The following is a 24657-nucleotide window of genomic DNA, read 5'->3' on the forward strand; positions in this document are numbered from 1 at the left end:
GGCCATTCAGTGTATTTAAGTTTATTTAAAGGAAATCTTACTAATGGAGACCAAAGAGATCCATTTAAACAAAGTGTATGATTTTAGGTGGAATAGACACCCTTTCTAATTCTAACAATAACTGAATTTTCTAATTCAGTCACTAAGATGACAGCTGGACCTGATGATTTACAAGGTATTTTCCAGCCTTAATGATTCTATGATTCTGTAGTGATTCCATGGTTCTATGACCTTTTTTGAAAAGTTGTATTTGCTTTTGCTGTGCAATTGCATGTTTTAATTTTTAATAATTTCAATGCTAGCATCTCCTGAAAACTTCTCTCATTGACTGATTCATCTCTTTTGTACGTTTACTAAATATTTAGCTCAGTTTTCTTCATGCATTTTCAGAAGTTATTAAGCTTTGACTACATTTAGTGAAAGTATACTGGTTTCACAAGTGGTTTCAATTTTCTTGTGAGGTTTTTAATTCTTTTTCCCAGATTGATTAATCATTATCATAATATTAGTAATATATTTAGACATGCAGTGCTGTCTTTATGTTCCTTTTCCTTTTCTTTCCTATTTTCATCAATTTCTTCTAGATTTTTTATTTCCAGCACTGCGCAGGTAATAAGTAGAAGGTACTAGAAAGCTGTCACATCTTCTGTGTTCTGTAGCAAAGACTGCTTTAATGTAGTAGTCTTTTTGCAACCAGACTTGTTAATCCAAAGAATCACCAATTTAAAAAATATGTTCTTGTACAAGGAATGGTAATGACACAAGTAACTGTTAATACATCTGAGCATTGAGTAAAAAATTAACAGTTGTGTGATTGAAAGCTCTGTAACTGATACTGTTATTGTAGTGTAAAAGATGTGAATAGAAGTGCAGACTCAAAAGCAATTCAACATAAAGCAGAGAAAGAAACATGAAAAATGTGTCAGTTCTTCAGTGCCTGAAGATTGTTTGCTCATGGTTTTGTTGAACAAAATTGCACTGAGGGTTATTTTGCCTTAAGATTGCTGAGTTACATATCTTTACATGGGATCCATGTGTACTAGTTTTAGCTAAATTACAGAAATGCTGCATTAAAATATCAAATATTTGCTTTTAAACAGATTGAGAGCTCCAGAGGAGACTGACAGTAAGTTTTTCATTGCTTGTCACTCATTTTAATTCCCATCTGTAATTCTCATGCTGACAATTCTGAAGCACAAAATCCAAAAAGAAGTTAATTTACTGTAGTTAAGGATTTTAGCGCAGAAATTGTTTGTGTTATCAACTACTTTTTACTTTAAAGTGAAAGATTTTTTAATGAGAAACATGTTTTTCTCATAACAGTTGCATAATCTTAAAAGAAAATGATTTATTTTCACTCTAGTCTGCCCAGTAATGTTGTTCTTTCAGCAGGAAGAAACTCTTTAAGATGCTGCTGCTTTGATCCCTGACAGTCCAAGTGATCTCCTGGGTTAAACCAGGGTATATGTCTGAAGCTACAAGATTGTTAATGTATGCTTGATTCTTCAAATTGCAATTATGTGTAATAACTCTGGATTGTTTACCTGGAATTCTGAAATCTACGAAGGACTGAAATTATTATGAAATGTCCAGTGAAGAAACTCAAGGTTTTAGTGAGAAAACTAAAATCAGTTTGTTCCTCGAAAGCAGAGTGTTAGTGAACTTCACTAGTATTTGTTGTGTTTTAGTCCATCTCCCAGTTTCCCTGGCATGACACTTATCCCTAAGAGGCTGAGCAGCTGGACACCTATCTCTTTTTGAGATTACCTGTGGTGCAGGAATGAATTGCTCCTAGTCTTATCTCCACTTCAAGTAATGCTCTTTGTGGGTCCATGGGTGCACAAAACATTGCAGTGCTGAAGCAGTCTGCTGCAAGCACACTGAGTTGTAAGGCTGCACTCTAGAACACACAGTTGTTTTGATTAAAATCCAGTTTTCCCATTCTCAAAAGGCCCCTTTTCATGTTTTGTTTTTTTGCAACATACAAAATGCTGTAAAAGTAGATGGGTCCAGTAAGAAAAAAATCACAAGGGTCTTTGAATCACTAACGGGAGTGAAAAATGCTGACCCTTCCCCCAGTATCTATAGAGGTTCATGTAAGATCTTTTTCACTAGATAAGGGACTAAAAGCAAATAGAATACACCAAGAAGAAAAGTGTAAAGTTCAAAAAATTTTGGTGAACATTGTTTTGTTTATGTAATTTTTTGAAAATTAATAGTAGTAGAGTATATATAGGTAGTGAAATCTGGCATTTTGAAGGCTGGTTTTCCAGGAGAACAAAATTTTCATCTAATTAATGAAAATGTGTCCATTTTTCTTGGTTGCATTAAAAAGGCTTTTTTTTTTTTGTAAAGCAAACATTTTTGGACCAAATTTAATCTGTCTGAGCATGTGTGACCACCAAAAATGTTTGTCTGCTTATATTTTAATAGCACTTTGGATGCTGTGGTTTAATGGGACAATATTATTATAACTGGTGCAATAGTACAGTTAATGGAATCAGCTTAATGGCTGAGGATGGAGTTGGAAAACTCATGTCTTGAGGAGGCCATGAAGCACAGTGGATAGATATCCCAGGGGCCTAGCTGGCTTGACATGTCCTTGAGGTTAATATCTCATTTCCCCCACCATTTCCTTGAATAAATAAGTCGTCTGGCTATATTGCACTGACATCTGAAATTTGCCAGTATACAGTACATGATAATGTAATTAAAGCCCATAAGTAATTCTCCTCTTTAGAATGCTGAGCCAGCAATTCTGATTAATCTGTTTTGTGACAAACTCTGGGATGGAAGGAATTAAAAAATCATGCATTTGTGTCTGCTATAATAATTAATACAACAATCCTCTAAACATTATTTCAGATATCTTCTCCTGCTTGAAAACATCTCAAGATTTGCATCTTCACTACTCAGGTAAGCAGGAGACACAAGAATGACAGATGAGGAATATAAGAAATTAAAAAGAACATTTGTTGTCCCTTTGTCATCCACTGTGATTTTCATTTTGAGGACTTGCACAATCACCCACTGCTAAGAAGGTTCTGTGTTAATTCATGTCTAACACACCAATGAAAGGATTATTGATTTATTTTTCTTTTTCTGTTGATAATTGCTTCATTCTGCGTACTTATGGCAAATCCAGAGCAGAATGTAGATATTCACTCTCAAAATATCAGTGGAAATCATGAATACAGGTCAGCTTCCTGAGCAGGCAGAAGAGGCACTAGTTTGTTTATAGCCGTCAGTCTCCTCACACCTCCCAAACCCTCCTTTGACTTCTTCAATTAATTGGTCCTGTACTACTTAATCTGTGTTTGTATATCTATGAACTCCTGAAAATCTGGCAGGGAATAAATCCTTTGAATGTTAATTTCCTGCAGTCCTGTCTTTCCCCCAGCTGAGCATGCACAGATTTTTCCACAAGGCCTGGATGTCAGTTTTTCCAGGAGGAGAAGAGAGCAGAAATTGCCAGTAGATGTCACCATTGCCTACAGGACTTGGCCTCCGGTACAGGCAGGGCTGGAATAAACCAGCAGCCTTCTTAAATTCAAAATCTACACAGTTTTCACTGGGAATAACATCTCCTGGCTTGCAATCAACTGTACGGATGTAGTTTCTCTGGCATGGTGGCATTGTTGCAGGTATTGAATGGTTGTTTGTCAGGCATACTATTTGAGATGATGTTGGACTTTTTAGCACAGATGGAAGTAGTTTCCCTTATGAGCTGACAAATGTCTTCAGAGGTTTTCAGTGTAGGTTTTCTTTCCTCAGCAAGATTAGGACAGAATTTAGCCAACTAGGCCCAAAAATCCTGCACTACAGTTCTGTACCATTTTAGCTTTTGTGTTATTCTTGCTATCAATTTGAGCAAGCAAATACAATCCTGCCTCTCTGAATATCCAAAAGAACTAGATCTTTGTCCCAAGTTTGGCAGCTGCTGCAAGTCCATGTCACATGGCTTTTCAAAGTTCTAGAGAGACTGCTGGCAGGGTCTGACAGATGGCATAGATTTTAGCAGCTTCTCTGTTCACATCCTTCTTCCTGCTATGCGCTGATTTCATGATCAGTGTGCTCTTAGTGCAGCACCAAAGGAAGGTCTTGTTTTTCAGTCCATGCTCCAACATTGTTCAGACATTGTAATCAATTCCTATTGAATTTGGTATGTGTAAACAACCTTGAGTTGGAGTATGAAGTGCAGCTCTTCTCAAATGAGGACCCCAGTTCATGGGGTGGATGTGTCATGGGTGCCCTTTGCTCTGCCCTTCTGGACTCAATATTATCTCCAATTACATTTTGCTTAAAGAGGTAATCTGAAAAGAAGGATAGCTGCTGTCCAAACTCCATAAATTCCATAAGCTCCAGAGTTTGTTACCATGGCTTTTTGTTACTCTGCAAAGAAACACAGCTCTGCTGTGGTTGACTCTCTTCTTTGGTTCACTCTCTATTTCTATTGACTTCATCCATTGAATAGGGGAATTAGACAGTCAGAACTGTAGCGTGCAAGTTGCCTCCTAGTTCTAGGAGGTCCTTATTTTACATCTAGGTCCTTATTTTACCTCTCTCTTCCCCTTCCTGATAACCCAGTCATTGTGAAGACAATTCTATAAATATTTGGTTGGCTCTCTGAAGTTTTGAAGGTGTTTGCCTGAGAAATATGCTGCAAGTTAGGGAGATATAATAAAGCTACTGATGTTTTTTGTCAAGAAGCCTGAATGAAGAAACAGTACTCTGTGCACGGGACAGAGTACCGTGATATTCCTGTCATACCTTGCTAAATCTCCAGGTGCTTCTAACCCTGACAAGACAGAGAATGAAGGCAGTTGGGGTCAAGGCATCTCATCAGCACAGTGTGAGTGTGTGTTGCTGTAGTGGAGTTGGCAGGACCAGGATGCAGAAGCAGTCCTTTGTGAAAGGAGGAGGATGAGGAGGTAGCAGAAGAAGTCCTTCTAGGCAGGGTGCAAGGGGCTTCCCCAGAGAGCCTGCTTCTTTGGAAGGACGGAATTCACAAGCAGGGTGAGATATGATGGGTTGGTATCTGGCCAGGAGGGGATGTGGCTAGGTCCTGGAGGTTATTCTGTACCAATTCACTTAATTTTCTGGTGATGAGAAGGGGGTCCCTTCCATGTTGGGGTAGTGGAATTATACTTGTTCACAGTATTCATGTGTGAATTTTCTGCCTCTCTTGTACTCTCTTTTACTAATACTGCTGCTGTTACTTTTCCTATTTCATTGCTGTTTCCAGTAAATTTACCTTATCTAAACCCATGGTCTTTAACTGTTGTGTCTCCGATCCTCTCCATTCCACAAATGGGAGGAGAGGGAGGGAAATGAGCGAGCAGTGTTTAGTCTGGAATGTTTCCCCACTGATGTGGGAAGCACCACTCCTAAACCATAATGACTTTATTTGGTGCTTCATGTGAAATGTGAAGAGCTGAGATAACAACAGGTGTGGTAAGAGTGGGTGGGAAACAAATATTTGTTGTATTAGGTATGTCACAATGCTGTAACCTCACCCTGTATGTTTCAGTGTAGGCACTATGTGCCCATTGAGGTGCTCCTTTTCTGAGCAGGGAGAGGGATCAGGATTGCTTTGTTGCTGAACTGTGTGATATCAGCTTATGAAATGATAACCTCAAGGGCAGTGATGTGTAATGATAACCTCATTTGTGATGTGCATTCAGCGTTGGTCTTCTACCCTTACTTACCTCAGGCACTGACTTTAGGAAACCATTAACTATGTCCTGGGCTGTATCAGGCACAGCATTTCCAGCTGGTCAAGGGACATGATTGTCCAGGTCTGCTCTGCACTGGTGTGGTCTCACCTTGAGTTCTGTGTGCAGTTTGGGCATCACAAAATAAAACAGACTTTAAGCTATTACAGAGCATCCAAAAGAGGGCCATGAGGTCTGGAGCAGAAGCCTTGTCAGGAGCTGCTGAAGTCAGCAGCTGTCTGTTCAGCCTGGAGAAGAGGAGACTGAGGGGAGACCTCACTGCTATCTTCAACATCCTTATGGAGGGAAGTAGAAGGGCAAGTACTGATCTCTTCACTCTTGTGACCAGTGACAAGACTCAATGAACTGGCATGAAGCTGAGTCAGAGGTTAGTTAGTTGGGTTTGGGTTGGATCTCAGGAAAAGGTTTTTCACCTGGGGAGTGTTTGGTCACTGGAACAGGCTCCCCAGGGAAGTGGTCATAGCACCAAGCCTGACAGAGTTCACAAAGCATTTGGGCACCCAGTGTGACTCTCAGGCATAGGGCCAGGAGTTGATGATCCTTATGGGTCTGCTTCCTGGTGGGTCCCTTAGCATATTCTATGATTCTGTTTTTCTGTAATAATTGTACTCAGCCTGTGAGCAAAACAGGGAAGGATTATTTCCCCCAGCTTTTCACTCCTTTTTCTTTCTTGAGGCCTGTTACAACAGCTTTGGAGGATTTAAAATTCCCTTTGGATATTAAGGAAATCATGCTTTTGTTGCTAAGTCTGCCAGGTCTCTTCAGTGCAGTCTTACCCTGATTAGAAACAGGGATTCTTAGGAGGGTCTTTCAGAGATCTACCCTGAGGGTGGATAGTCATGATTGGCCTGTAATGTGGGAGAAAATGGGCCAGCTTTTGAAGGATTATTTTGCTCCAATGGCTTGGAAGTTCACTCCTGAACAACTACCGGACCCTGTTAAAGTGGAAGAATATTTGAAAGAAAATTGCTGTAGCAGCTCCAGAGAAACAGAAAGTTCTGCAATGTGCAGGGCCCTGGTTACTATTTATCAGACTGCTCTCAATACTAGACTGCATCCTCAGGGGGAAGAAGAGGAAAGCAGAACAACAGGCACTGTGGCCACTCAAACTGCAACTGAACCACAGGAACAACCTATGCTGGTACCAGTTGCTCCTATACAGAAGACATTCTGCCCAAACAAGTTTGCATACTTAAGAGGAAGCAGGGCCCTCAGAATGGGAAACAGGGCCCTCAGAACGGGAAACAGGACCAGAGAAAATCACCCCTTAGGTGAGCTGCAAGGTATGTGAAAAATTATCAGCCACCAGTGAGAAGAGTCCCTGCTGACCTGGCAGCTCTGATGTTTGGATATCACAGCCCATGATATGAAACTATATGGTAGTGGAACCAATGAACTGGAATCCCACATCCCCCGATGTGGGCATTGACAAAGGGATTGAGAATAGGACAGAAACTCAAAAACAGAGGCAACTCCTGTCAAGTGTGAGGGAGTGGTGACTACCTAGCTCTGGCAATATGAAGATCATCTTTTTTTCCTCCCTACTGGCCTGCACCTTGGCTGTGGAAAAGTCTCTCTGCAGAGCCTCCCTGCCATTGAGGGAGTCAACTGTTCCTTCTGGTTTTTTATCATCTGTGAATTAGCCTAGTAGCCCATCAAGCAAGCTAAAGAAGAAATTTTCCATGCCTTACCAGTATGGACCAGAGTCTCTGCTACTGGGAGCAAGTACCCCCCTGCTCAAGAGAGGGTACACACCACGAGGCACCTGAGGTTTTTTGTGTCTGACCATGGAGAGGACATGAGGAAGTGGGATGGAAAACCCACCTCTGCCCTAGCAGTAGAAGTACTTGAGTTGAAAGGAAGAACAACCACCAAATGTCACTCCAGTTTTCAATGAGCAAGTCCTTAGACAGAATAGGAGAGCTGATGTTACTTTCAATCCTCTTGCAGGGACCTTGAGCTTGTATTTACAAGAAATGAACAGTGACTACTTTGACCAGAATTAGAGGGGTCCTTCCTCCAGCCAAGTCCTTCCTCCTCCAGGGGAAAGGGACAATCAGATCTATTGGATTGTGGGGATTTCATGGCCTGGCTCATCAGACTAATGAGAGTGGGCTTTAGTTGACCCCAAAATATCATGTACCCTGATGCCATCAAGATATGTAGGGGCAGAATCCATCTCTATTCCTGGGGTGACAGGGGGATCCCAACGTTTGACTGTCCTGGAAGCTGAAGTGACCCTGACTGGGAATAAATGGCAAACACACCTCATTGTGACTGGCCCAGAGACCCTGTGTATCCTGGGCATAGATTACCTCAGGAGAGGATATTTCAACAACCCAGAAATCAGGCTTTTGGGAGAGCTGTAGAGACAGAGGAAGTTAGACAACTGAACACCTTGCCTGGTCTCTCAGAGGACCCCTCTGCTGTGAGGTGGTTGAGGATTGAAGAAGAATAGGTACTGATGGCTACCAGAACAGTGCAGTATCGGCAATATTACACCAACCAGGACTCCTTGACCCCATCCATGAGATGATTCATGAACTGGAGAGTCAGATAGTGGCCAACAAGGCTTGCTCACTCTTTTATGACCCTATGTGGCTAGTGTGTAAGTCCAGTGGAGAATGGAGACTGACAATAGTCTGTCAGTGGCCTGAAGGAAGTCACACCACCACTGAGTGCTACTGTGCCAGACATGGTGGAACTTCAGTATGAACTGGAGTCCAAGGCAGCAGAGTGGTGCCACCATCAATACTGCAAATGTGGTTTTCTCTATTCCTTTAGCAGCAGAGTGCAGACCACAGTTTGCTTTCACTTGGAGGGACGTCCAGTACACCTGGAACCAGCTGCCCAAGAGGTGAAAATACAGCCACAGTATTTCCTTTGGACTGATCCAGCCTGTTCTGGAAAAGGGAGAGGCTCCAGAACATTTGCAATACATGAATTAAATCAACTTGTGAGACAACACAGCAGAGGAAGCTTTGCAGAAAGGGGAGAAGATAGTCCAAATCATTCTGAAGACCAGTCCTGCCATAAATCAAAGTAAGGTTTAGAGACCTGCACCAGACATTCAGTTTTCAGAAGTAAAATGGCAGGATGGACATTGTCAGATTCCAATGGACATAGGTCAGCAAAGTAGCAGCTATGTCCCCACCAACCAGCAACAAGGACACACAGGCTGTCCTACACAGTGTGAGTTTTTGGAGAATGAATAATCTGGATTAGAGTCAGATTGTGAATTCTCTCTATCTTGTGACTCAGAAGAGGAATGATTTTAAATGGGATCCTGAACAACAGCAAGTTTTGAACAAATTAAACACGATATTAATTTGTAGCAGTAGCCCCTGGGCCAGTTAGGACTGGAAAAGATGTGAAAACTGTGCTCTACACTGCAGATAGGGAGAATGGTCCTTCCTAGAGTCTCTGACAAAACATACCCATGGAGGTTTGAGGATGATCCCTGCAGATCAGGAATACAAAGGACTCAAGGCCTGCTACACTTCAACTGAAAGAGATCCTGGCAGCTTATGAAGGGGTTCAAGCTACTTCCAAAGTGATGGACACCAAACCACAGCTCCTCCTGGCACCCTGATTGCCAGTGCTGGGCAGGATGTCCAAAGGGAAAGTTCCTGCCACACATCATGCCACTGATGACACATGGAGTAAGTAGATTGCTCTGATCACACAACAAGCTTCAATAGGAAATCCCAATCACCCAGAGATCCTGGAAGTCATCACAAACTGGCTCAAAGATGAAAAATTTGGAATATCATTGGTAGCAGAGGAGGGAAATGTGACTTGTGCTGAGGAGGTCCCAGCATATAACGAGTTACCAGAAAATGAAAAGTTATACACTCTCTTCACTGATGCTTCCTTCTGTAATGGAGGGACACATCAAAAATGGGAAACTCCTACATGGCAAGTCACAGAAGCTATGGAGGGAAAAGGTGCATCAAGTCAGGTTGCAGAGCTGAAAGATATCCAGTTGGCTTTAGATATCACTGAATGAGAGAAATGGCCAGTGCTCTACCTCTACACTGACTTGTGGATCACAGTAAATGCTGTGTAGGTGTGGCTTGAGCAGTGAAAAAAGATAAATAGGTAGTGCAGAGGTAAACCCATGTGGGCTGCTGGAAAGACACCACTGCCTATGTAGAGAAGCTGGCTGTAAGAGCACATCATTTAGATGCACACACACCCAGGAGTTGGGCTGCTGAAGAACGTCCCAACAATGGACAGGTGGATTGGGCTGTTGAGATTAAAGTGTCTTGGGTGGATCTGGGCTGGCAGTATAAGGGTGAATTTTTTCTGGCTCATAGGGCCCATGACACCTCAGGTCATCAGGGAAGAGATGCAACATACAGATGGGCTCGTGAGAGAGGGGTGGACTTAACCATGGACACTATTAACCATGGACATTATTTATAACTGTGAAATGTGCTGAAATGAAAAGAGGGTAAAGCCTCTCTGGTATGGGGGATCATGGTTAAAATCTAAGTATGGAGAGGCCTGGCATATCGATTGTATTGCAAATATGCCAAGGCAAGCTCTATGTACATACAATGAAAAAAACACTGGATGTTGGAGATGCACCCTGTGCCTCGCCCCACTGCCCAGAACACTGTCTTGGCACCCCTGAAAGAGGTCAGTCAGACAATAGGACCCATTTCAAAAATAGCTTCATAGAACCCTGGGTCAGAGAGCACAGTATTGAAGCGGGTATCATGTTCCCTGTCATGCACCAGCCTCTAGGAATGTTTAACAATAAAATGGATTGCTAAAAACCACATTGGTGGGACCTTCAAATATTGGGATCTACAATTAGCAAAGCCTCCTAGTTAGTTAACACTAGAGGCTCCACCAATCGAGCTCAATCAAAAGCTTTATCTACTGCAGAAAGGGATAAAGCCCCTGTGGTGCATATAAGGAATATGTTCAGGAAGTCAGTTTGGATTAGTCCTGTCTCAAACAAAGGCAAACCCACCCATGGGATTGTTTTTGCTCAATGACCTGATCGCTCTTGCAGAGAAATGCAAATGAATGTGGAAACACAATGTGTACCTGAAGGGGATTCAATTTTTGCGTGAGAACAATCTGTAGTGTCGAACTGTGTGTGTATTGTTGGTTGCTGAATGATACTGGCACTGTGTGCCAGAACTGCCATGGACAGTGAGTATGGACTGCTCCAGATACACTGGTCATGAGCTCATGATGCAGCCTACAACCACCTGACAGCACACCAGCCCTCCTGCTCTGGAAGACATCTAGGACAGAGAACCCATAGCCATGGACTCAATGAACTCTACAGATATCTTGGAGGGATGGCCATTGATTATGGACATGATACCAGTGCTTATGTACATATACATCTCTATCTATATATATGTATAATAGTTGGAAGGTGTATGGTCATGAAGGACATGGTACAGAAGAAGGGTGTATCTGACTTCTTTTTGGCAAGTGCTTGGAGTTCTGTGGAATCCTACTATTTGTTTCAACTAAGGAAAAGGTGTAGGTGATACAGATTAGCTAATCTGTGTTGAATTATTTTGACAAAAATTTGGGCACTTTTGGTTATCCCGAGTGCTTTCTGACTTTTAGCTAACCATCATCATGCATGTGAGAATAGAACTGAAGTCTACAGTTCTACAGTGCCAGTCTGCCACAACTCTTTAATTCTCTCTTTAATTCTCCACTGACTAAAATAGTTTCATTATTTGTTCCCCAAGAATGTAGGAGACTTCCTTCTCCAGTTTGCTTTGGCACGGCATTGAATCAACCAAACCTAATTTGCCTGAGTTGAAAAATGGAGTGCAGACCCAGTGCTTCTGGGTATCAAGAAATACCTTCCTAAAGCAGCTCACCTCCTTCATTTCCTTCCAGTTGTTTTGGGGTTTGGTTTTGGTTGATTTGTAGTTGGTTGTGTTTTTTTTAATCTGATTTTTTTGTCACCAGTTAGTTCTCACTCATCTCCACTGAAAATTCTCTCTTTTAGAATGCACATCTCCAGAGTCTCGCAGATGTTTACATCTAACCTGCCCCTAAATGGACAAGTGGTACAGCTGAGGCCTGAGGCAGTTGTGTTTGGGTTGTTGAAGGATGTTTGGTTTCTTAAAAGAGGGAAAGTGAAGAATTTATCTCCATTTCCTAGGGTATATTAACTTCTGAAATGTCTAAAGGAGACCTGGACTGTCAGCTGTCACTATAAATTACACTGAAGTTAATCCTGTAGGAGAGACTGAAGCCTGTTGAAGCCTGTAAGAGAGTAATGATTGAAATTGGAATTTCAGCTATTATTCCAGGTGCAAAGCTTTAATGCTAACTGAGTTTCTGGTATCTTTCTGTCCTGTTTCTGGCTAGGACAGGGTTAATTACTTGCAGAAGCCAACCAGGGGCCTGGCTAGGACCCAGAGGTTGTTCTCTACCACTGTCAGGTCATTGCCAAGGCTTGGGGGGAATGGAATCTCTTCTGGGGAGGAGGGGTCCCTTCTGGATGGAGGTAGTGTTGTCTTTTCTATTGCCAGGTTTTCCATGTGAATTGTTCATTTTTTGTGCCCCTTGCCATCAGTTTGTTGTTGCTTTTCATTTCCTTATCTCGCTGGTGTTTCCAGCAAACTGTTCTTATCTCAGCCCATGATCTTTTCCTTCTGTGCCTCCAGTTCTCCTCTCCAGCCTCAACAGAGGGAAGGACAGGGGGTTGAGGAGAAGTGAGAGAAGGTGCATGATTTGACATGTTTCAGTGGGAACACCAAGATGTGGAATATCATTCCTGAAACACAACAGTGTGCAAAGGAAAGTTGTATTCTGGGTAAAACAAATGGTGATCAGATGTGACCCAGTATCACACTGCTGCCTCCTCCTTGGCTTTGTACATTTCAGTAAAGTGCAGCCAAGCGTCTTTGAAACTTAGCCAGCTTGTTTTTCAATCTAACGGTGAAATCTATGTTCTTTGCAGCTGTTGAAAGAAACAATTTAATGCGACTTGCTCAGACCATACCATTTACACCAGTCCAGCTCTTTGGTGAGTACCAACTTCTTGCTTATGTTTTACTTTATAAATAGTTGGTGATGTTTTAAATTAATATATATTTTAAAAACTGTGTTTGAGAAATTGTCTTGGATTTATTTCAACAGTTCTTATTTTCTGAAAGAGACAAAATAGGATAGAATTGTAGTTGTGCAGTAGTTTAGGGACTTCTGGAGGTCACCTTGTCCAACTCGTTCCATGAGCAATTCAGATCAGATTGCTGAGGCACTGTTGAATTGCATTTTGATTGTGTCGGTAAATAGAGACTCCTCATTTTCATTGGGCAACCTCTTCCATTGTTTGATTGACTAATAATGAATCCAGGGTTTCTGCCTGTATTTGTTGAAGTTTCCCTTGCTGTAGCTTGTATCTGTTAGTATTCATGTGATTGCTGTCAAGCTCAGAGATCTTTTATGTATCCATCCTTAGGACAGCTGAAGACAGCCAGAAGTTTCCCTTTAACCTTGATAACTTCGTTCTTTCTGTTTCTCTTTCACACACACTGACACAAACACAGATACATATGTAAATCTATGTATAGGATATGCCATCAAGAAGAAAACCAGGTAGTGATTTATAAAGCATTATCCCTTTATCCGGCAGAGAAAACTTTTAATGTCTTTAGTGTCAAGTAAAAAAATCTTTGCTATAACTGAAGAGTGGTAGAGCATAATCCATAAGTTTTTGGGAAGAGTTCTGAAAATAGTGTGCAGTATTGGCTTACAGCAGCAGAAGGTCTGCCTCTAGACTCTTGATATCTAGGTGCTGCCTTCTCAATGGGTAGAATCTTTTGTCTCACAGCAACTAATTGCTGATACTTGCAGCATCATAGGATTTCTTGTGACCTTGTTACTGTAGATAATTAAAATAGCCATGGCCATATTAAGCATTCTAATCTTTGAAGCTCCTAGGAGATACCTTTCTAGGTATTAAACTAGTCAAAAGATAATAAAATTAAGATTTAATGTAAGATTAAAAAATGTGTCTAGTTATACTGTCTTTATTCAAGTGTCTGTCTTTTATGTAAGATACTGACTTTTCCAGTTGCTTTATTTTAAATTAAAATATGCTTAAATTGCTGGATTTAACAGCATCTGCATTTGTGCTAATTGGTGAAAAGCAAGCTCAAGAGCGGGGAGAAAATCTACTAGTCTGAATCCAGTTTGTAATTGCTTATGACGGTCTTTGCCATTTTGGCAATTTAGTTACCTCGTCATACTTACCAGCAAAAACCTGTTTCTTATTAATTAATATTACAAATAATGTGAGCTGTAGGAAAGAAAGACAAATTTAAAAAAAAATCAGTCTACTTTGCTATTAATTTACAAATGGTGGCAACAGAAAAGTGCTGTTGATTCTGCTGCAAGAGAAGAACGCCACTGCAAATCTCCAGGGGGAAAGAGAGTGCATCTCAGTTAAAGCTCACTAGGTTCTACTTGCAGCAAAAATGTTACTAGCAGGAGCAGAACACCTTAAACATTTCATCATTGCATATAACATTGTAATTTCTGGGGAAAAAAAAATCAAAATATTAGTTTAAAATACCAAAATTGTAAGCTTCCTGATAATTTGCTTTAGCTTGTTTTCCTGGAAATGCCTTTTTAAATCTAATTTCCCTGACTCATCACATCATGGCCAAGTCACAACTTTTGAAACAAACTCAGCTCTCTGTGGCACAAGGTGGCACTCTTGACTACAGCCAATATTGTATCAACTACAAAATTAAATCCCTTTAATCTTTAATGCTAAATAACTATTACAAACTGTTTGCCTTGTTGTCATTATTTTTCCCCTAGATTTATTTTTAACTATTATTTTAAACTATTATTTTACCTGTTTTTAGACTAAGATTTGAATTCAGATGTTCTGCTTCTGCAGGTTTGTTTGGGTGTTTGTTGTTTTTTGGGGTTTACTTTATGAAACACAAAATTAAAGGAAAAATTCAGGGATTGTTCCACAGATTATGATTAACTGAAGTCTTACTAGAAATTCCCCTTCCACATAAGTACATAAAGAGAGGGAATTACACACGGGATATTTAGAGTTCATACACTGGAGATAAAAATGGTGACACTTTAAAAATAATTTTAAATGACTGCTATAGACTATAGTATCAGTGAGCTTTGTTTATGTGGAAGAATCCAGGAGGTCTTGAATTTACCATTGTTTTGAGGCTTAATACAAGCTCTTTGGACCACCTATTATCATAGTACAAGAATGAATGTACTAAATAGTATAAGACTAGGCTGGGGAAGTTTTCAGACAGATGAACAATTATGATAAATGTCTCTCTTTTTAAAGAAGTGTGGCTTAGAAAGGTGTGTAAAGACATACGTTATTTAAAGACACCAAAAGAAAATGCTGTTCTGTCATGTCTCTGCCTATAACTTTTGCTAACAAAATTTCTTTTTGTTCAAGCTGGAGAAGAAGTGACAGTCTATCAGCTAGAAGAGAGTTCACCTATGAATCTTGATAAAAGCATGTCTTCGTGGTCCCAGTGTGGCACAACTGCAATGATCCAAGTCCTGTCACGGGAGGAGATGGATGGGGGTCTGCGGAGGGCCATGAAGGTCATTTGTACTTGGTCTGAGAGTGATGCATTAAAGTTGGGACAAGTATTTATTGTGAAGTCTTTCCTGCCAGAGGTGGTTCAAGCTTGGCAAAAGATCTTTCACCATGGCACAGTATTACATCTCTGTCTAAGGGTGAGTTCAGACCTGAAGGAACACTGACTGGCCTGATGTTAGACTGCTTACTTGTTAATGCCTTCAACAAGGTTGACACGTGTTTTGATGTTATCTTTTGGAAAGAAAAAAAGTTTTGAGGAGGTTGTATATCCCATTTGTAAAAAATAGATAATCAGGGTATGCGTGTGTTTGTTTAGTTTTTTTGACAAATTCATGACACCCTTCTTCATGAAAATGAAGTGGTGTTTATAACATTATATTTTTTTCAGGAGATTCAACAGCAAAGGGTTGCCCAGAAGTTAATCTATACCTTCAACCAAGTGAAGCCTCATACTATTCCCTATACTCCAAGGTAAATTCAATGTCTTCAGGTACCAGGTGAAAGAGGTTTTGCTTTTCAGCCTCCTTTTCTGTTGTGGGTTGCAATGATAATGCAGTGGTAATGATAATGTCTAAGGATAGTGAACAAACTTTTAGGAGGAAAGGTAGGAAGCTTTGAAGCTTGTCTTTATAGTTACATGTAGTGAAAAAATAAACATTCTGTTCCGTAGACTTAAGCAAGAACTGCCTTGTACATAATTAACTAAAACAATTTGATATAGTTCATTTACAGTGCAGTAGGGTAAATCAGATTATGTTTTTTTGTTCATAAGCTATACTTTCTGGTCAAGTGCTTTGTTTTTGAGAGTTGTCAGACCAAGAAAGCCTTTGTTCTCTCTATTGTTTGTACCTACCTACCATTGTTGAAAATGCTCCAGCCAGAGAAGACATGTCCTCCTTTTTGGTATGCTTGCTCTGCAAGCATCTTGATGGCTGCTGACTGTGAGGATGCTTATCATCTTGCCAGCTGCTGACAGATAGTATTTATATTTACAGGTTCCTGGAAGTTTTCCTCATCTACTGCCATTCAGCAAAGCAGTGGTTGACCATTGAGAAGTACATGACCGGTGAATTTCGGAAATACAACAACAACAACGGAGATGAGATTACTCCCATCAGCTTGCTGGAAGAGCTGATGCTGGCCTTCTCTCACTGGACCTATGTCTACACCCGTGGGGAACTCCTGGTCCTGGATATGCAAGGTGACTGCTAGCATAGGATTGCTATTTGAAACCAGATGAAAAGTAATAAACTCAAAAGAGAATTTAGTACTGAGGGGCAAATTCTCCCTTAAATGAGAAAATGCAAAGCTCAAAAAACCTCTGGATATCTGTTATGGGATGCTGATAAATGAGAATCCACAGAAACCGTCTAGGTTAATGTAGGTGTAATGGGAAAATAATATTGCTTCAAATGCCTCCAGGCTGAAAGACAAAAAGAGCAGTTAGATAAACTGCAGGAATATTTCATGCAGCTCCAAAAAAGCCACTCCACTATTAAGATATTTTTATTTTTCCTAAGATGTATAAATAATACAGAGATACAAATGTACTCATGTACTCATGCACACAATGTGTATGTAAATGTCAAAATAGGTGAACTATCTGCATTTTTTTATTGTTCATATTAATAAATCTGTATGCAGTTTAAATAAGCTGTAAACCTGAATGCTATTCACGAAGTCTAGTGACTCCTTCAAAGAGCATGTGATCATTTTACTGTACATATGTAAGTGGGAAGATGGCATATTTTGAGGAGATAAAACAGTTGACAATGTTCAGAGGAACATCACCCATCAAACAGTAGAAACACTATCACTTTTCATTTCTGTCAAGGGAAAAGTCTATGGGTAGCCAGAGACTTAACATATTTATATTTTACAGCATCCAGAAGCTGTAAGTTACAAAAAAGACATATTTACTATGCAAAATAAGCCTATAATTCCATCCTTGCCTTGATTTGCTTTAGCTGTACATAAAAAAAGAGAAATGGTACAGAAAGAATAAGTGTGTCTCTGCCATAGCCTATTAGAATTTGTATGAAATTTGCTCAGGTTTATTACATAACTCTCTCAGTTCCAGAGCAACTGTGTTGGCTTAAAAATGGAGAAATTAAATATCTATATAAATTTCAGTTTTCATCTTAAACAAATTGAGATCAGCTCTAGTTTTGGTGTTGTGTTTAGTTCTCTAAATGTGGAACTGAGGAAAAGTGCAAGGGCTGCTCTTCTTGGAGTTCTATTAGGATGAATCTAGATAACAATTTACTATTTAATATCATGGCCATCTCCACATACACATACATGTATATACACATTTTGCCTAATTTACATCAACTAAAATGGCCTATATTTCAATCTGGGGGTATTTCAGCCACATTATGCTGTCTCCAGAATCTTTATTTTTGTTGCAAAACATAAAATTACTATGTTGAAATAAAAATAATTGCATTTCACATGGTTACATGACCATAGATTTTTCATTAGTGTAAAAGCTCAGCAATTTTGACAGATTCAAGAAAAGATGGCTTTCGTAAAGGTAGTATACTAAATCAGTTTGGTGAAAAGTGCAACATAGGTATCAGCATTCAGGTATCATTTCTTTAATATGCTTCCTTGGCCACCCAAATGGAGAAAGGGATAACAGATGCAAATATTTGCACATCATGAAGTTGTGGCTTCTTGTGTTTGTTACCTTGAAAAGAATGTGTGTCTGAAAGTAGCTCTATTGATATTGGTAAGATCCATATGTGATTAGTACCTTTATTCCAAGTAAAATAAGAATATTTTGTTTGGTCACAATTTAGTTAGTTGAGCTTCAATATATTTATGGCATTTTCATAAACTTTCCATCTACATATAAATTGACCTCAAAGCAGCTGAAGACAGAACGGTAGTAAGAACTGTAACTGTAACTCTATTACAAGTACTTTACACATTTTTATACTCATAGAATTTTCATTCTACCTCATGACCACTTTAACTATGACACTTTATGATGTACCAAGAAAATGGTTAATTACATCTTTTGTTAAGTGCCAGGGTATGAAATCATGACTACCTTCCTTTGTAACACACACAATGTTTATTTTTTGTAGGTGTTGGGGAAAACCTTACAGATCCATCTGTGATTAAACCTGAAGACAAAAAGTAGGTTTCTTTCTGTTGAAATTATCATTCATTTCAGATATTCTGCCAACAGTCTGTATATTTAGGATGGTTTTCTATATTTTGTGGGGGAGGTTTTAATTTTTTTTTTCACATGGTGTTTGGGTTAAACGACAGTATGATGCCAATGGAGAGACTGCATTTTCTCCTGTGCTTTGGAGGACTCTGTCCCAGCTCTCAACATGTGGTAAGAGGTGTATGAAAGGTGGGAGAGTCTGCGCTGCTGTGCTGGGAGCAATCTCTTCACAGAGTTGTATGAAAGATATGAATGTGGCAGTCCAGTTTCCCCTGACTTTTTCTAGGAGTATAGGGGGCCACAATGGCTTAAGAGGATGAAGAGAGGACCTGGCACTTTAACCTCTCCAATAGGTTTTACTGCTGCACTTAAACATGCAGCATGACTTCAGAGATGTGATATGAAGATGGTAAATCATGAATGGAAACTTACAAAACCTGGATAGATTAGACACACAGAAATAGCAGTCTGCCTTTGTGAATCAAATTTCAGAATCAGAACTATGGCTGTTCTCCCATTCTGTGACCTTGCTCTTCAATGGCATTTCCTGTAGTAAGAGCAGAAGCGGTGGTGCTGATGACTGCTCTCCTACAGCTCTCCTACTCTCCCTAAACCCACACACCTCCCCAGATCTGCCCTGACATCCCTTTCCCTCCCCTGTCTGATGTTCATCTTGACTGCCCCTTGCTCAGCTCATGCCATTTGATTGAAGGGAAGTCTCATGTTTGGAAGATAGGAAGATGCAAATGTAAACAATGTAATTTAATAAAAAAGGCAACTAACTATAGAAATGTCAGATGACTTGCCTACAACTTGGAAATCTAAGTTAATTGTGTAAGCAAGTTCTTAGTTCTGGGACCATAATTAGTATTTCAAAAAGATAAGTAATAAACAACTCTCTTAATGCTTAATTATGACTGTAGGTGTATTGTACACATAAAATTTATTTTGGAAACAACAAAGATATGAGAGCAAAGATATGCTGAGCACATCTTTGCCCTAAGTAGGCCATAGGTTCATGACAGAAGCATATAGATAACTCAAGTTAGATATGCAGAGAGGTCAAATATGTAGTTGTTCTTGAGATTTTAGCAAATACTTTTAAGACACAGATGTATGAAATTCTGATTTGCTACTGTTCAAATAGATTTTTTATATCAGCGGTCGCATAAACAGTAAACAGTTATTTCTGTAAACAGTAGAGAGACACTGACCAAAGTAGTTTCACAAGACAAGTCAGCTTATCCTCTTTAAAATAAGGAAAATATTTATCTACATTATTACCATGAAGTTTATTTTAATTAGTGTTCTTCTCTATTGTTTTTGCTATTAAATAATTTTGTTAAATTGATTAATAAAATCTGATCATACAGATCTTATTTTTAGAACTTTTTGTTGTCTATCATGTGCAAAATAGTCCTAGTTAGAGAGAAAGTGTTGGTTAATTAATCAAACCCAGCTAGATTTTCTTATATTCAGAGAAATCTTCAGAACAGCAATTAGTGAAACTATATTGTTTGATTTAGGGTTTTAAAGGAATAAGGCAGTGAAACTGTGGTGTTTTCTGTAAACAGATATCCAGTTCTAAGAAATAACTTCTGAAAGAGTAATAAGAATTACAATGCAAAAGCACTGTCTTTGCTCTAACCTTCATTTGCTCGCAGGAGAAACATTTCTGACAGAGGCAAGAAGTGTTTTAAGTTTTCTTATCTTTAGATAAGATCAAAACCTGTCTCAAAACATACTTTGAGCTCATGTTCTCTTGAAAACCTAGGATAAAATAGATGGCACCTGACTTATGAGGCTGATTGAAATTTTAGCTTTACTTATAGCTAAATTATTTATGTTTTGCTCTTTTAACTCCATCGCTTTATTGGCTCGTGTCATTATCCTGTCATGTGTTATATAAGTCTTTTATTTCATGCGTCCCATATCATGTTTTGGAAAGGACTTTGCAATGGCAAAGTGTGACTTCCAGATCCATGATAGTGCTTTGTGTCTTGGTCTTATAGCCAGATCAAGACAAATATAATAGATCTGTTGGAAAGTATGCCTCAGACAGATCCTGAGCTGGTGAAGCAGTGTAAGATCTGGCCACATGCGTTCCATGTATGAAGTGATAAAATGGTACAGATATGACATTCACAAGAAGATTTCCTTTAAAACAGATGTAATTGAGGCACAGCAACAGGGTTTAACACAGTCCTAGCAGACTTCTGCCCTGCCCAAACATTAAGAAGAATCGCCTTAAAAACAACACTCTGTGCTTTTTGTAACATGTACTACTTGGCAAGGCCGAAACAAAGTTAATGAGGGTAAAGTTTTCAGGGATATCAGGTCCACATTCAGAGATGAGGAAAAGTGTTCTGCGTTTCAGACTGAAAAGAACTGATACATTCACAGAATATCTGTTTCCAATAGTTTGGTATTATCACTGCCTGAAAGATTTTTCCTGTTTTTTTTTTTTTTTTTTTTTTTTTTTTTTTTTTTTTTTTGTTTTTTTTTTTTTTTTTGTTAGTTTGTTTTTATTTGTTTGTTTTGGTTTTTTTTTTTTGGTTTTTGGTTTTTTCTTTTTTGTTTGGGGTTTTTTTTTTTTTTTGTTTGTTTGTTTGTTTTTTTTTTAATTGAAATGTTTCTTTCTGGTGCTACCTACTGACAACACAGAGAAAAAAAATCCAACATTCTTCTCCTTCAATCTTTTTTTTTCATGTTAAACTACCCCATAAACTTTACATGTTATAGTTTCTAGGCTGATGATAATTTCCAGTTTATCCCCAGATTCCTTGAAATAGTTTTCCAAATTTAAATGCAGTATTCCTCATGAACCATTTTCAATACTGAGTAGAGAGGAAAGGTTACTTCATATATATTACAGAGAGTATACCTTTTTATCTCAAAATAGTGTGAGAAGATATTATTCTGTCTTACTTGCTTCCCCTTGCTCAGAGTAATGGTTAGATAAGAGGAAGTATCAGAGTTGTTGTGTGGCCTTGAAATTAGCAAAGTCTTCCTAATTTCCTATACCTGCTCAAGCAGATACTTAGGTACATTATATTTCTATGGAATTTCATCAGATTTCAGAAAAGGATAGAAATGGCTATATTGCATCATGTCATTTAAAGTTTTTTAAATATGGCCCTTGATTGATAATTCACTTCCCTTGTTTGATGTATTAATTTGCATTAAAAGATGATTAGATGAATCCTTCACAGGATCCAGGAGACACATATTCTCCAGGGTCTGCAAGAAATTAGAAAGATACTAGATTTTGTATAGTAGTTTTGGCTAATCATTGCTGCTGTCTTGTGTGAAAGGGAAAAGTTTCATGTTTGAACACTGCTTTCCTTAGAGAGAATGTAGTTTTGTCAGTGTGAATTACAGATACATTTGATAGAATTAAAATATTTTTCTAAAGCTTATCAGTGCTGTAATTGATTTTAGATTTGGAAATGTGCTGTTTCCACTCTGCATATCATTAAAATAAAATACTAGCATTTGTAAAGTTTCTTTGGAAGTGTTTCTTGTGTGCTGTGTTCCATAGTGTCTAGACTGTCAAATTCTTGAGAGTAAAGGTGCAGCTGTACTAACATATAGGATAGCTTGCAGACTACCTTGAGAATCTGTTGTAATTCTGTGGTACTTTTAATACGGATGTGGATATAGGTGGTTTCTGTTTGTAACTGTCTCAGTTTCTTTCAGAATATGCAATATACTTCCACAAATGGGTCCCCTAGTAGCGTTGATGAATTGGTCAGAGAACAGACATATGGAAATGAGCACAGGATGAAGACAATAAATTTTAAAACCTTGCTTGTCAGCAGCATACTGTGGGTTTTGGAGTTTTAATTTTTTTTTTCATTTTTTCTATGCTGCATGTTTGGATAGGGTTCTGCTAGACTTTGCATTTTTGGTTTTAATTGAAGAGAAAACAAGCCCTTGTTAGCTCTGTTTTGTTCTCACATGCCCACCATCAAAACTGGAACCAGACTACTTGCTTGAGAATGAGTGGTGGCTGCAACAAAATCACACAGATTATGGCAAATGTCATCAAAATGTCACTGTGCCCAGATTTCCTTTGAGCTTTTTGGCAGGGACTGAAGGGTCTGTCCTGACTGCCTTTAGAGGAAAAGAAAAGCAGTGTGGGATATATGTAGGCTGAAATTTTCTTGTCTCATATCTAAGAAACATGCAATATGTATTAACCTTTGGTTGTCTTGATAAAAAGGGCTAGCTGATTTTAAAAAAATTTAAAAATGGCATCATCTCTGTCCCCTATAATTGCTTCATTTTAGATTCACTGATTTTTAAAGAATATTTCTTTTAGGTCTGGAAAGATGGTATTTGGGCCAGCAAACCTAGGAGAAGATGCAATAAGAAACTTCATTGCAAAGCATCATTGTAATTCTTGCTGCAGAAAGCTGAAACTTCCCGGTATGCATAGTAAAGATTAATTTTTAATCCATGTATAACTTTACAAGTGCAACAAAGTAAGGGCCTCAATGTGCTATAAAGACAAGAACTGAAATTCTATTGAGCTGAAAGACTCTGGTAGGCATAGTCTTCCTGTGCAGAGGCAGATATGAAAATACTGCTCTTTTGCTTAACATCCATGTAAGAGTGGGAGCTCATCAACCTGATGGCATTCAGCTTGAAAGCTTCTTCCCATTGACTTTTTTCCCTTTCTTTGCTAAATGGGAGCTTATTTTTCCAGGGTCATCACTACAGATAACATCTGCAATAATTTTTAGAATAAGAAAAAAGTAACAATAGAAAATTTGCAATACATTAGCTGGGGAAAAACTCACTGGAGGTTTTCTGGCCCTGCTGCAGCCCCTACTTATGCTTAGTTGGATTGCTTGTTGTTCACATTGTATTTGGTAGAATGTGCTTCTGTTTGACATGTGGCAGATTTTAAAGACTGAAAGCCAAAATAGATTGCTTTCTGGATGACTTTTCAGCCACCAATTTTTTTTTTCTGTAGAGGAAGCTCTTTTCCTTCATTGCCTACATGGAGTAAAAATTGCTGTCTGATTCTGAAACAGAAACTGCAGCGTTATTGGCTTGATTTTTGTCTGTGGCAGCTGGAGATAATAGAGGGAAAATCAGCTGAATGAATACAGTCAGGAAATGTTCATTCATACAGGCTTGCACCACTGAGTTTCTCAGAAAACTGAACCCCCTGGTTATTTGCCTTGCTTCAGATTTTCTTCCTCCTGAAAACATCAAACAAACTGCTATGAGTTATTGGGTTGAGCACTGCTTGAGCTGTTTGTGCTTTTTGAACATTTATTTGGCTGCATTATTGAATTTGTTTTCTTGCCATAGGTTTGAGAAGAAGTGACTACACATTGGAAACTGCTGGTCCAGCCTTTGGAATAGAAATGGAAACAAGCACTGGAGAAGCTGATGATGCAGATGAGACTTCTGAGCGTGATACACAGCTGTGAAGCAGAGATTCCATGTTTTTGCATGCTTCAAAACCTGTCCTTAATCACTGCCAAGGGTTTGTCCAAAATCACAAAATACAGGTGTCTGAGGGCAGCATCTGTCTGCCCTAGCTAGACCCTATAGACAAGGAATGAAAAAAATTAGCTTTATTTACTCCCCTTCCATGCTCTTGTGCTGCCCTTTCTCGTACAGATTAATGAATCACCAGGAGCAGGTCACCCCTTACCTGGATGAACTCTCCCATCAGTGCTGTTTTTGATAATGTGGATCATAGTTCCAAGTTATACTTTCTTAAGAAAATGACTGTGACGAGTTTATTTCCAAGTGGTAGTAATTTTTGTTTCTCTTTCTGCTCTTTAGTAAATAAATGAATGTATACACACGCAAATCATTCATTTTCAGTCTGAGCCCACTCAGCCCCATGCTCACATTTCTTGAGCATAAAAGGCTCTTCAGGAAATTGCAGAAATACTACTTTTTCTGTATTATTGATTTTGATGCAGAGATAAACCAAGAATAAATAAACCAAGTAATGAAGTTTTAGTTTAAACAGTAGTCATGTCAGAATGAAAAATTTTGTAGGAAATTTGTCTTCAATTCTTTTCACATACCAAGAAAAAGTTGCACAATAAAGCATCAGATTATTGGACTACAAGCATCGATTTTTCTCATTTTGAGTTGAAGTTGAATATTCTGTG

The 24657-nt window shown here is 39.0% G+C and overlaps 1 protein-coding gene across 1 annotated transcript in view; it reads left to right on the forward strand.

Moving 5' to 3' along the window:
* Window positions 1-24283, forward strand: part of TRPM6 (transient receptor potential cation channel subfamily M member 6) — a 71622-nt gene extending 47339 nt beyond the window's left edge. Inside the window, exons 32-40 of the mRNA XM_054004015.1 lie at window positions 1101-1126; window positions 2866-2916; window positions 12691-12756; window positions 15181-15467; window positions 15719-15801; window positions 16326-16531; window positions 18426-18477; window positions 22836-22946; window positions 23844-24283. Of these exons, the coding sequence (XP_053859990.1) occupies window positions 1101-1126; window positions 2866-2916; window positions 12691-12756; window positions 15181-15467; window positions 15719-15801; window positions 16326-16531; window positions 18426-18477; window positions 22836-22946; window positions 23844-23958 (997 nt within the window). The 3' untranslated portion in view covers window positions 23959-24283. The remainder of the gene's footprint in view (window positions 1-1100; window positions 1127-2865; window positions 2917-12690; window positions 12757-15180; window positions 15468-15718; window positions 15802-16325; window positions 16532-18425; window positions 18478-22835; window positions 22947-23843) is intronic.
* The last annotated feature ends 374 nt before the right edge of the window (window positions 24284-24657 follow it).

Source organism: Vidua macroura, chromosome Z, assembly GCF_024509145.1.
Source record: "Vidua macroura isolate BioBank_ID:100142 chromosome Z, ASM2450914v1, whole genome shotgun sequence".
Taxonomy (NCBI): domain Eukaryota; kingdom Metazoa; phylum Chordata; class Aves; order Passeriformes; family Viduidae; genus Vidua; species Vidua macroura.